Genomic DNA, 13,337 nt, shown 5'->3' on the forward strand with positions numbered 1-13,337 from the left:
ATTATTGGAAACTGATTACTACTGATTATTGGAATCAGTTTTCATCTGATTGGTCTTAAATTGTGTTTTTATTGTGCTTTTGATTTCTGGGGTTTTTTTATTCTAATGAGGAAAGGATCAAAAACCAACTGCAAGTCAGTAACCCGCAAACTCTTCAAGGACAAGGCAAAGAACCGGGTAGATGATCTTCAGGGAATGTTCTTGGATTTGCAGTTTGCGCCGAAGGTGAGCCGCAACGTCTATCCTACGGTCCTTGAAGAGCAAGTCCATCAGATGCTCCGTGAATGGAAACCCGAGCTCAATGAACCTTCTCCAGCTTCTTCATTGCAACAAGTTAGGACTGCCACAATCTTTTCTCCGTATTAATTGCATGTATATGTTTAGTTTGTGTGAATTGTGGTTTAGTATGTTGATAGAAGGGTTTGGTTTGGCAATTGTAGAAGTTAACTGAGATTAATGCTTATGAGTTTTGATATTAATTAAGGTTGAACATTGTTGATTGGCTAAGTAATCAGTGGAAAGTGACAAAAGGATAATTCCGGTGGTGATTTCGATGGTTTTTTGGAACGTTAAGGTGGTTTATAGTGGAGAAGTGTGTCCTTTGTACTCTATATTAGATGGGTATTTATAATGCACTGGATAGGTGTTAGTCAGGAATTGTCGAATCATTGATCCTGATTAGATGTCCTAGAGTGAATGCTTAGACTAGGAGACCACGTGTGTCAACACATGATCGTTGGTGATATTATGAGGGTGTATTCACAAGAATAGAAGGTAATTGATACATAGTTACCTGTAGTTTGCGCTTTGTGTGTCTGAGAATTTACATAGATCCTACATTTGCATTCCCGAAAGTTCACACTGCTTATACGGATGTTCGCGGAACTGAAGATTCGCATGTAGTAATAAACATAATGTCTTAAATGTGTGATCGTGAATTGTTATCCTTGTGGTGACTTACAGGGCGGAAGTCTTGGTTCATTTCCACCAGACATTTGTCAGCTGTTGCAGCTTTACGAGGGGTAAGCTGATGCAACTAGTATATTGTCTGTGCTAAAGCCTGAGCCTGATAATCAAAACCTGCAAGTAGGAGACACTGCTGCTTTCCAAGAGGTGATTTCTTTTTCCCATTGGATTATTCGTGTTCCATTTTCATTTAGACTTTGCTAATGTTCGACTGTAAATTAGGTTGTTTAGACAACATGAGTTTCAAGTTAACTTGAGCTTTCTACGGAATGGAATTTCTTAATTATTGGAATTGGCATTTGAATCTCTCTTATAAACAAAGGAATTGGAGCTGTATATTTTTATATTATATGTTCAAAGATGTTTTAATTTTCTTAAACATGGTAAATGGGAGAAACAATGAAAATTTATGTTGTTTGTTTCTCTATTTTTTTTTCTCGAATGATGTTGAACGTGATATTCAAGAAAAGAAGAATGAAATGGCTTCGTGTTAACAATACCCGGCCATTGAAAATACTTCCTACAGCATTCTCGGATGATAACCCGTGAGCAGCATCATTCATAATAGCATCTCGAAAACATCATCTTAATAGTATCACATAATTGCATTACGTCAACATAAACTGGTTAGTACACAACACGAAATAGTATCTGATAGCCCTTCCACAAAGTGTTTGCTTGGCATATAATGGATCAGTTAGGCTATTCACATCATAAGATGCTGTTAAATATGCATACCTGCACACCAACTATTCCCCCCAGAGAAGCAACATAATTACAGGCTTAGCAAAGTTCTAAAATGTTGATGGCTACTACTAATCATCCCATTCGGATGTTGAAACCCGTTTTCTGGGCACATAAACATCATCATCATCATCCTGATCCACATCCTCTTCTTCAGGGTTGTTAACCCGCTCACATTCATCTATCCATTCACTGTATCTGAAAAAAACGAGAATAAACATACAAGAGGGATCATGCAAGAGAAACAAAGAGTAAATACTAAACACCACATTGATAGGAACTTACATGTCTATAGGTTCAGTCAAAGCTGCAAACACAGAAAAAGAAGAAGAAGAAGGAAACATGGATGTGTTAACAAAAGGTTCCCAACTTACATGTCTATAAGTTCTTTACCAGCTAAGTAGGGGTGTAAATGAACCAAGCTTGAATGAACAAGAGTGTGTTGGCGTTCATTTGTTTATTTTAAAAGGTGTTCATGTTTAGTTCATGTTCGTTTAATTTTTAATATCGTGTTATTGTTCGTTTATTTATTTTTGAAGGTGTTCGTGTTCGTTCGTTTAACATTCATGAACATGTTTGCGAGCGTTAAACGAACATGTTCGTTTAGCATCCGTGAACATGTCCGTTTAACGTTCGTTTATATGTTCGCAAACATGATCATTTAACTTTCGTGAACATATTCATTTGCAAGCTAAAAATGATAAAATTACACTACTAGTGCTGAAAATTCCTTAAGCTTCATAGTTTAAACTCCAAATTTCACAATGTGTTCAATTTAGTCCCTATATTCACTAATATTTAAAATGTAAAAAAATAAAAAGCAAACGAGCTAATAAATGACTTTATAAACGAGCTTGTTCGTGAACATAAACGAACCGAACACACCTCTGTTCATGTTCGTTCATTTATTAAATGAACATAAATTTTTTGTTCATACTCATTTATTAACTTAATAAACAATTATAACAAACATTATACGAACGGTTCCCCGAATGCTCTACTCATTTACACCCCTACAGGCTACAGCTAAGGTTAAACAGTATTAAGTACCTGTTATGACAGTGCTGAAACTTTCTTGGCATATCCTGCAAGATGCTTCACCAATCAAGTTCTTCATATCACTGAAATAGATGAACGCCAATACTTAGCGCCAAGCAATCATAACCATATCATCGTATATAAATTCTTATGAGACAAGACATCATATTTAACATGATAAAAGAATTTTTTCCATTCATCATCAAAGAAGAGAAAAATTAGGTTTACCCATCACAGTAAAAAAGCATCGACTCAAATTATCTCAGTTATTAGATCAAAGGGTAAATTTTCTCATTAAACAAGTAAAAGAAGTTTATACTTACATGCGGCACTCAACACTCGTTCCATGGTTACAGAAGGGACAGCTAAAAACGGTGTCAAGCTTATCCATTCGCTTCTTAGGAGCAGGCTTTGCTCTTGATTTCCTCTTTCCCATACTTCAATTCCTTCAACATATCAATTTACAAACAAAACAGGCATAAAAATTCTGAAATTACGACAAATTCAAAGAATGTATCACCAAAATCAGATTCTCCGCTTTAAACCCTAATTACTTATTTTAGGCATTTTGGGGGACAAATAATTAGGTTAAGCAGTAAAACAAAAATGTTTTTCTTTTCCCGCAAATTTCTTACAAATATTTTAAATCTTTCATTGATTTTCCTTTCTTCTGAAGGATAAACAACATGAAAAAGGGAAAATTTCAAAGTCTAACCAATCCGATCGATGAAAATATCCAACCGATTTAACAAAGGAAAAAATTAAAATTTATTAAAAAAACGAGTGAAAACGAATATAAATTGAATTTCATCAACGAGGAAAACAAAACAATAATCAAAACTTACTAGAGGGCGATCTCGATAATCGAGAGGAGCCGAAACCCAAACTTTTCTATGCTTTTTCGAAGGAGAGGTAGAGAAGGGAAACATTTTTTGTTTTAAATTTATAAAGTGTTATGCTGTATCGAACGACATCGTTTTATAGTAACAGTTGCCGTTTTCCTGACAGCTTATTAAGCCCGTATTTAGCCATGTGTCCATATTGCAAACATGCGCATTCCCTTCAACGTTCGAAAATGAAAATAAGGGAAAAATACACATCAGAGCATTCCATTAAATTTTAATAATAAATGGATCACTTATTTTAACATTTGACTTATAAATCAGATTTAAGATGTAACGTTTGATTTATTTGATGAGTCAAGTTTATTTAAAATGACGCCCATTTTTTAGTCTTGAGGAAGAGGAATCAAGAAAAGAAATTAACACATATATACTATAGAAGCAACATCGAAAGATCATACAAAGTTTTCAGTAAATATATTATCACGATCACCTTTCGGGTGGGTCCGGAATTTGGCTTCGACTTGAAATAAAATATTAAGAGTCGCCACCGATCATTTAAAAAAAATATTTAGGTTGATCGGATACCATCTTACCTGATCTGCGTTTTACCAGAAATATGTCGGGCTCGGGAGTTGGTTACAGTCAATGAAGGATTAGCACCCTTGAACTACCCTTTCGGTACTATTTAATTTATCGGTTGTCTTAATTGCAAAAATTAAAATTAAAATTTAAAAGTTTGATCATAATTATTTACCTTTTTGATCAATTAAAATTATCCCTAAAAATCATAAATAAAGTAAAAAAAAAATAAAACCAACAAAGACAAAGAGTGAGTATTAAAAGATAAAATATAAAATAGGTAAATAAATAAATAAAATGGAGTGAAAGAGAATTTATATAAAAAAAAATTAGAAATAATTAAAATTCACGGATCGAATTAATTATAGGAATGAGCTGCAAGAGAAAAACAGAAACTTAATAGATTAAATAGCAAAAAAAATAAAGTACTAAAATAGAACAAACAGAAAATTAAAGGATTAAAGTAAAAGGACCTAATAAATAAATATAAACAAATAAGATCCTCAACAATCAATTTAAAATAAATACATGAGCCTAAATTGTAATAAAATCTAATTATGTTGACTAAAATGTAATAAAACATAAAATAATAGCTAAATAAAAAATAAACAAGGATCCGAATAAAAAAAATTAAAATAAAAATGGCTAAATTCGAAGATTATTAAAATAAATATTCATTTTCGAAACACATAACAAAATATATGACCAGAGTGCAATAGGCATTAAAATAAGGGAGCTTAAAAGTGATTTTACCCTGTTAGGACCAAAGAATAAAACACACTAAACATGAGGTCCTTATGCGTGATTTAATCATTAATATATATGAACAAAATATAAAGCTCCTAAAAACTAGTGGCCTGATAAATTATTTAATCAAAATGTTTTAAAGCTTAATATCTTTTCCTTTATTCGTTCTACACGTGAACCAAATTAGTTTTTTCATTTATAGTCTTTTTGATTTCTTTTCCTTCACAGAGCAACCATGGCAACCCAAATTTCCAGTGAACTCGAGATCCACACCGACTACTCAACTCTAGATCCGATGACGACGACACCCCTACTCCGACATACTGCAGCAAGGTAACTTAACTCTCTATCTCTATTTTAATTATTTTTTTAAACTCATGGATTTTACATTAACTACGAACAAAATTACAAACTAAAATTCTTATTATTAGTTGCATTCGAATTGAACAAATAAATTAAAGAAAACTGAAATATAAACTGAACTACCTTAGGATTGCTGGAAAAAAAATCTGTATTTTATTGCTATCCCCTTCTGAAAAACGAGAGTAATCCCCTTACAATTGTTTCTCTTCGTTTCTGTTTCCCCCCTCTCTCATTCTTAGATTTTCATTCGGGTTTTATCACCCCTATTTTACATAACTTTTCAATAAAATAATACAACTTGTGATGTGATCATAATTTGGATTAGATTTCACATGCATCTTTATCTTTGTGAGTTGGCAATGGTAGGAAACATGTGCTCTGAGGCAGCTTGGTGTAATACTGGGATGAGGACAAAATCTAGGGTCTACAGCTGCCCCTCTTTGCACATTATAATGTAACGACAATAGGGTAAAGATTAAAAAGACAACCAATTTTTGTCCGATTTTTTTTTGTTTTGAGACTTGATACATTTATTGGGGAGTAACTGTAATTGGGCTTCAGACTGAGCATGGAATTGGGCCTTGGTCTTCTTATCGATTAAATACCTCGGCTTGAAAATTCTTCCAGAAGGTAGTTCCTCGTTGCTACCATGCGGTTGATATGCCTCTGAGATGAATGAAATCGAACTCGAAAGTATTGATGTTAGTAGATAACCCTTCTAGCCTTGAGTTATGCTGCAAAAGATGTCTTTAAGCTGAGTGTAATCGAACTCAAAAGGTCTTTTGTTGACAGATAACCCTTCTAGCCTTAAGTTATGCTGCAAATGAGCACGATATCCTTCGTCGTGAAGTTAAAATCGTGAATGACCCCTTCGTTGTGAAGTTGAGCCTCGAATTGGATATCTTTCGTCGTGAAGTTGAAATCTAAGGGTTGCATTGCTGCTGGTGGAGACGATATCCTTCGTCGTGAAGTTGAAATCATGGATGTGTGGGCACGATATCCTTCCGTCGTGGAGTTGAAATCGTGGATCCGTTGGTACGATATCCTTTGTCGTGGAGTTAAAATCGTGGATGGCCCTTTCGTCGTGAAGTTGAAATCCAAACTTATGTTGTTTCGAGTCCAATATCCTTCGCCGTGAAGTTGAAATTGGCTCTGAAAATAGAAAGTTTATTGGCATACACTCCTTTTTTGAGTTGGATATCATTCGTCGTGAAATTGAAATTCAATCTAGAGATGGATGTTGCTTGTGTATATACGATTCCCTTTGTTGTGAAGTTGAAACCGTGAATGTATGGGCACGATATCCTCCGTTGTGGAGTTGAAATCGTGGATATGTTGGTACGATATCCTCCGTCGTGGAGTTGAAATCGTGGATGACCCCTTCGTTGTGAAGTTTGACTTCGAGTTAGATATCATTCGTCGTGAAGTTGAAATCTTCTCTCGAGCAAATTGTGAGTTCAATATCCTTCGCTGTGAAGTTGAAATTGACTCTGAATGAAACTGGAAAATTGTTTGTTGAGTACAATATCCTTCGCTGTGAAGTTGAAATTGACTCTGAATGAAATTGTAAAGTTGTTTGTTGACAGACGCTCATTCGCTGTGAAGTCGAGCATCCACCATCAATTTCTGAATGTGCTTTTGAATCGAGTATCTTTCTTCTTTAAGGTGAAACTTGACTCTAAAAGCTGCAAAAAATATGTATATAAAAAATGATGAATGTGATGATCTTAAGTATGTCTAAGATGCATGCAACATGAATTAGTTTTATCTTCTCGTGCTTTGTCTGCTTGTTCCTACATGTGGAGGAAATGCCTTCAGAAGATATGATCTTTTGCATCAGGATATTGAATCCCCAAATATGCCACAATATTCAATGTTGAATCTCCAAATATGCCCTAACATTTACTGTTGAATCTTTAAAGATACCCCGTTGTTCCTTATTGATTGCTTCAGCACTTATTCTAAACATGAGCTTTGTGTCTAAGAGCCACATGTCAAATACCAAGATCCATTCTAGAGAGAATGTCTTGTTTGAAAAGTGTTTTTCTTCTTCTTTTATTTTCAAAAGTTCTGAAAATGTATTAGAAGAGTTTTGAAAAATGTTTAATCAAAAGTTTTGAAAATATTGCCCCTTTCTAGGTTTCACAATTTAGACAAATCATAAAACTAGAGTTCATTGGACATCAAAGAATTAATTACATTATTAATCCTTCAATAAATTATAGATATTTGACAAGTGTTAAGATCAAAGCTATATTTGAGGGTAAGGAAATGATAAAAAAGTCTCAGGTTATTGTGTTTGGTCAATGATTTGGCCTTCTTATTTCTTTTATGTTCATTGATATGATGGGGTAGCTTGTATTCTCCTCTATTGGATGTGTTCGTCGGCTCCCTGCTCTTATGGTCATGTATTGTGCAATGCCTTATCAAGGAATTTGTGCGATTGCCTCAGCTGCACAATTTTTACATTCAAGCCACCTTTTCAGGTTTTCAACTCGAATCCTCATTTGATTTCAAGACGTCATTCAGAATTTACTTCTTGAACCCCTATTTGTTATTTTTTCTCTATCATGCATTAAAGATTTTAGAAAACTTTTCGCAAATAAAGATTAATCATGATGGACGGGATAAAATCTGAAGATATTATCTTCTGTTCAGAAATTCATGTATGATTAGAAAGGACTTTCAAGGCACGTAATGTAGGCCATGGTTCATGGTTATGAAAGAAAAATGATAAATAGGCCCAAACAAGTGTTTCAAGGTATTGAACCAAGAATCAATTCATTCTGATGTAGTCAATCATGTATTGCTCAATTTGAACTTGCTCGTATGTGTGTCTCTCTTGATGTTATATGATCTTCGAGTGAAGTGATTTAGGAATAATTGTGATTGATCAATCTCATAATTTGAAGCTTGATGCTTCATTTGACTCGAGAATCTTTACATGTGATTCTTAACCCTTTTTCTTTGTTTATTTGCTTCTTTTCTTTTTTATTCTTGTTTATTTCCTCTTTGCACTTGGCATTTGGTTCACCTTTCGGTATATCCTCTGATCTGATGTCTTCACTCATGCGAGCATATTTCTTCCACCTTGCCCCCCAATGTGGAGGGTGATCCTTGGTTAGGGTTGAATCAGAAGAAAAAAATACTATAGGCTCAAAATGGGACAACAAGGGATAAATATATACATATATGGATAAATGAAACAAAGTCGTTCATCATCTCATACACAAAAGTCTTCGCAGAAGAGGTATCTCTAGGGGATAGATTTTCAGGATTAAGTTTTATTCACATGAAAACAATGTAATTAATGCATGATAGAATTATTTCGAAGTAATTCTCTTTTCTGCTTCTTGCTCCCGGCATGCATCAATCGCTCAGGCTCGTCCTCATAAGATTGCTTCGAGATGCCCCACATTGTTTATTCTGGTATGAAGGTTCATGTTCAAGTGAACAACTCAATACCTTAGATTTTATTGGTAAAAAAATGTTGGTTTTGTGTCTAAGAAGACAATGGTATGACTTTATTGACTCAAAGGTATCGGTATGACTCTCCATGGAGTATTTTGGGTGAAAAATCAATGGATTTTTTTTGTTTTTTTTTAACATGATAAGAAAGGTCTGATCTTGTCACATGTCAAAAATCTATAATTCTTGAAGAATTAAAAGAATCCTCAATTCATTTAATATTCGAAGAACTAAAGATTAAAATTTGCTCAATTATTTCACCTTAGAAGGTAGCATAAATTCAGTCTTTTAGAAGATTAAACAAATATGAAAGATCGAAAACGTGTTCAAACAAAAACAATGCTCTTAGTGCAAATGGTAGATGCAATGTCTCTTTCTTCGATTATCCATACCCCTGAATCCATCAGGTTTTGGATCTTGCGTTTCAGTGCCTTGCTGTTCTCAGAGGAATGTCTGGAGCTCCCTATGTGATAAATGTGCACGATATCAATATCGTAATCCTCGGGATATGGGGACTCTTTTCTCAGATCATCTTGGCAGGCTTGGCCATACAATCAGCTGATCAAGCTTCCACTGTATTGATTTCAGTTTTAATTGATAAAATCTTTCTTCCATGTAGTGTCACGTGATTAAGAACACTGTATCGAATCCTCCATGAAGAAATTTATGTTTATGAAAATGCTTAAAAATGAAATGTAGATGCAAAAATGCATGACATGCTCGAGGCATTGATCCGTAAACATGCTTGTTATTATAAATAATCCTTATTAGGGACAAAGTGTTTTATCTTTTAAGAGACAAAAATATTTTGACAGCTTCTGACATGTTGACTAGTCTTCTGCCTTCGTATGTCACCGGTTGAATAACCTGTCAAACCGCTCTGGCTTCTCTGGATAAACCGTGCAAATGTTATCCTCTCCGGATTCTCTGGATGAACTGTGCAAATGTTGAGTTACTTTTTACTGGTCTAAGAAGTCTCAAATGACTGCATCTCTGGCATTTATCTTTTGTTGAACCTGTTCCCAACGAATATGTCATTGGAGCCCTCAATTGATAGGAACTATATGAAGTTCATTTGTCTATTTCTTGAATTCGTTAGCAATGGTCTCCAATTTCAGCTATCATTTTGCCACTGTTATCTTTGAAGGGACTCCCAAGATCAGTAACCTTCATCTTGCCCCTACAAACTCTGCCAGTCAGTTCTTCAAATATAGACTTTCATTGTGATTGATGTAGACTCGGTTCATTCTGAGTCCTTTATAATGCAGCAGAGTGATATACTCTTCAATTGTGGGCACAACGTCTTCTGGATCGAATGTGACACATAGTCGCCTTGTAGACTGTCCCATGTATTTTCATCTCTTGTATTACAACCCCTTTATCTATTAATGCAAATTATTTACGTTTAACGAACACGTTTTTGTGGATCAACACCTCTTTTAAATGATGTAAATGATAAAAAATAAAATAGAATAATAAAAAAAAAAGGAAAATGAAATGAGAAAAAAAATAGAGATAAGGATAATAAAAAAATAATAATGAAAATAAAAAGTCCTACCCCACATGATATCTACCCCACATGCTTAATATTCCTACTCGGACATGATCTCTATCTCGCAAGTTGATTTTGAACAAGTCCTAACCGCATAAATTTCTAGTTCACATGCTTTGAACATAAAATAAGGCAGGAAATGAACTCAAAATAGCCTAGGGTTTGAAATGAGGTTTTGCGGTGACTATAATTTTCTGTAGTCTCCCGGTTTAGGTTCTAAAAAACGGTACCCGAGTTCTCCTTGTCGGTGCCCCCTTGGGCTTTCCAGACTTTTAGTCCTAAGCCCATTACAAGCTTGTGTGGACTAAGTTAAACTCGAGATGATACATTCCCTTATGTCTGTGCGGTGAATAAATTCACACGAAGACATAAGATATATGAATCCCGAATGTTACTTGCTAGGCCTGTGCGGAGAATAAATTCTTACGAAGGCGTCGCTTTCACCCCTACTTAAAAGGGTCAGAGCTCAGGTATAGAGCCAAAGATAAAAACTTTTCAAAAATCTGAAATCATTGAAAGAATGTTAGTACAACTATTTATTTGAAAAATAATCAAAGGTAAATAATTGAAATCGAATAAATAAATTTAAATTTACTATTTTCGCATAAAAAAATAACCGAAAATTAATTCTGGCCTGACTCACTTACTTGTCCCCCAGCGGAGTCGCCAAGCTGTCGCGATCGCCTTTCAGGTGGGCCCGAAATTTGGCTTCGACTTGAAATAAAATATTAGGAGTTGCCACCGATCATTTAAAAAGATATTTAGGTTGATCGGATACCATCTTACCTTATCTGCGTTTTGCCAGAAATATGTCGGGCTCGAGAGTTGGTTACAGTCAAGGAAGGATTAGCACCCTTGAACTACCCTTTCGGTACCATTTAATTTATCGGTTGTCTTAATTGCAAAAATTAAAATTAAAATTAAAATTTAAAATTTCGATCATAATTATTTACCTTTTTGATCAATTAAAATTATCCCTAAAAAATCATAAATAAAGTAAAAAAAATAAAACCAACAAAGACAAAGAGTTAGTATTAAAAGATAAAATATAAAATAGGTAAATAAATAAATAAAAGGGAGTGAAAGAGAATTTATATAAAAAAATAAAAATAATTAGAAATAATTAAAATTCACGGATCGAATTAATTATAGGAATGAGCTGCAAGAGAAAAACAGAAACTTAATAGATTAAATAGCAAAAAAAATAAAGTACTAAAATAGCACAAACATAAAATTAAAGGATTAAAGTAAAAGGACCTAATAAATAAATATGAACAAATAAGATCCTCAACAATCAATTTAAAATAAATACATGAGCCTAAATTGTAATAAAAAATGTAATGAAACATAAAATAATAGCTAAATAAAAAATAAACAAGGATCCGAATAAAAAAAAATTAAAATAAAAGTGGCTAAATTCGAAGATTATTAAATTCAATATTCATTTTCGAAACACATAACAAAATATATGACCAGAGTGCAAAAGGCATTAAAATAAGGGAGCTTAAAAGTGATTTTACCCTGTTAGGACCAAAGAATAAAACACACTAAACATGAGGTCCTTATGCGTGATTTAATCATTAATATATATGAACAAAATATAAAACTCCTAAAATCTAGTGGCCTGACAAGTGATTTAATCAAAATGTTTTAAAGCTTAATATCTTTTCCTTTCTTCCTTCTACACGTGAACCAGATTAGTTTTTTCATTTCTAGTCTTGTTGCTTTCTTTTCCTTCACAGAGCAACCATGGCAACCCAAATTCCAGTGAAATCGAGATCCACACCGACCACTTAACTCTAGATCCGATGACGACAATATCCCTACTCCGACGTACTGCAGCAAGGTAACTTAACTTTCTATCTCTATTTTAATTATTATTTTTTAAACTCATGGATTTTATATTAACTACGAACAAAATTACAAACTAAAATTCTTATTATTAATTGCATTCGAATTGAACAAATAAATTAAAGAAAACTGAAATATAAACTAAACTACCTTAGGATTGCTGGAAAAAAATATGTATTTTATTGCTATCCACTTCTGAAAAACGAGAGTAATCCCCTTATAATTGTTTCTCTTCGTTTCTATTTCCCCACCTCTCCTTCTTACATTTTCATTCGGGTTTTATAACCCGTATTTTACATAACTTCTCAATAAAATAATACAACTTGTGATGTGATCATAATTTGGATTAGATTTCACATGCATCTTTATCTTTGTGAGTTGGCAATGGTAGTAAACATGTGCTCTGGGGCAACTTGGTGTAATACTGGGATGAGAACAAAATCTAGGGTCTACACACACACACACATATACATATATATATATATATATATATTCGGTTTAAGAATTAAAATTAAAAGATTTTTCAATGATGATAGAATGAGGCAACATTCAGTTTAAAAGAAAAGTTTATGATTTTCTTTTAGGTGGTGTTTGGTTTAAGGATTGTGGGATTCCCATGGGATGGGAATCCCACATTCCCATGTTTGGTTGGCCGGGAATCTCATTCTCGGTAATGTTTTATTACCAATAGTAGATTTTTTGGGGTATATTATCGGGAATGTCATTAACTCCCTTCCCTTAGGTATTGTAACATTACCGGGTTTTGGACTAAAATGCCCTTAAATTTTTATTTTTTTTCAAAAATATTCTTATTCTGTCATTAAATAATAAAAATTCTACGAAGGTTAAATTATAAATTTATCCTTAAATTATTTTAGATTTACAAAAAAAAATCTATAATTAAAATTTTATATGAAGTTCAAGGGTTAAAAAATTTACCATTTCATTAAACCTTTTTTTATATTTTTAATTTTATAAAAAAAATATAAAAATATTATGAATTTAATTTTTTAAAGAAAATATATAAATATTTTACAATTTGTAATATTATACAAATATATAATAAGGACAATTTGGTCAAATATACATTCTAATAATCTTTTATTCCTTTAACCAAACACGGTAATCTTACATTACTGCTAAACCAACCAAACACAAAATACAACATTCTCAGTAATCCTATT

The 13,337-nt window shown here is 33.2% G+C and overlaps 2 protein-coding genes across 2 annotated transcripts; one reads left to right on the plus strand and one right to left on the minus strand.

The window, feature by feature from the left end:
• The first annotated feature begins 59 nt into the window (after positions 1 to 59).
• On the plus strand, positions 60 to 1,142 carry LOC120147371 (transcription factor VOZ1-like). Its single transcript, XM_039160759.1, has 2 exons — positions 60 to 333; positions 964 to 1,142. Exons 1-2 carry the CDS (start codon positions 106 to 108, stop codon positions 1,024 to 1,026), a joined length of 291 nt encoding a protein of 96 aa, XP_039016690.1. The 5' UTR covers positions 60 to 105; the 3' UTR covers positions 1,027 to 1,142.
• A 408-nt stretch (positions 1,143 to 1,550) lies between these two features.
• LOC120147369 (transcription elongation factor 1 homolog) lies at positions 1,551 to 3,681 on the minus strand. The gene is made up of 5 exons (XM_039160758.1): positions 3,594 to 3,681; positions 3,072 to 3,194; positions 2,761 to 2,831; positions 1,996 to 2,017; positions 1,551 to 1,908 (listed from the first exon to the last, which is right to left on the minus strand). Exons 2-5 carry the CDS (start codon positions 3,182 to 3,184, stop codon positions 1,782 to 1,784), a joined length of 333 nt encoding a protein of 110 aa, XP_039016689.1. The 5' UTR covers positions 3,185 to 3,194; positions 3,594 to 3,681; the 3' UTR covers positions 1,551 to 1,781.
• Positions 3,682 to 13,337: the final 9,656 nt, after the last annotated feature.

The sequence above is a fragment of the Hibiscus syriacus genome, unplaced genomic scaffold, assembly GCF_006381635.1.
Source record: "Hibiscus syriacus cultivar Baekdansim isolate YM2019G1 unplaced genomic scaffold, ASM638163v2 tig00110937_pilon, whole genome shotgun sequence".
Taxonomy (NCBI): domain Eukaryota; kingdom Viridiplantae; phylum Streptophyta; class Magnoliopsida; order Malvales; family Malvaceae; genus Hibiscus; species Hibiscus syriacus.

What these genes read in the sequence shown, in the direction of transcription:
- LOC120147371 (XM_039160759.1), top strand. Translation starts at nt 106, where the DNA reads ATGAGGAAAGGATCAAAAACCAACTGCAAGTCAGTAACCCGCAAACTC. An exon ending in CAGCTTCTTCATTGCAACAA is followed by an intron (nt 334 to 963) that starts GTTAGGACTGCC and finishes GGTGACTTACAG; the next exon opens with GGCGGAAGTCTTGGTTCATT.
- LOC120147369 (XM_039160758.1), bottom strand. Translation starts at nt 3,184, where the DNA reads ATGGGAAAGAGGAAATCAAGAGCAAAGCCTGCTCCTAAGAAGCGAATG. An exon ending in TTTCAGCACTGTCATAACAG is followed by an intron (nt 2,018 to 2,760) that starts GTACTTAATACT and finishes CTGTGTTTGCAG; the next exon opens with CTTTGACTGAACCTATAGAC. An exon ending in TTGACTGAACCTATAGACAT is followed by an intron (nt 1,909 to 1,995) that starts GTAAGTTCCTAT and finishes CGTTTTTTTCAG; the next exon opens with ATACAGTGAATGGATAGATG.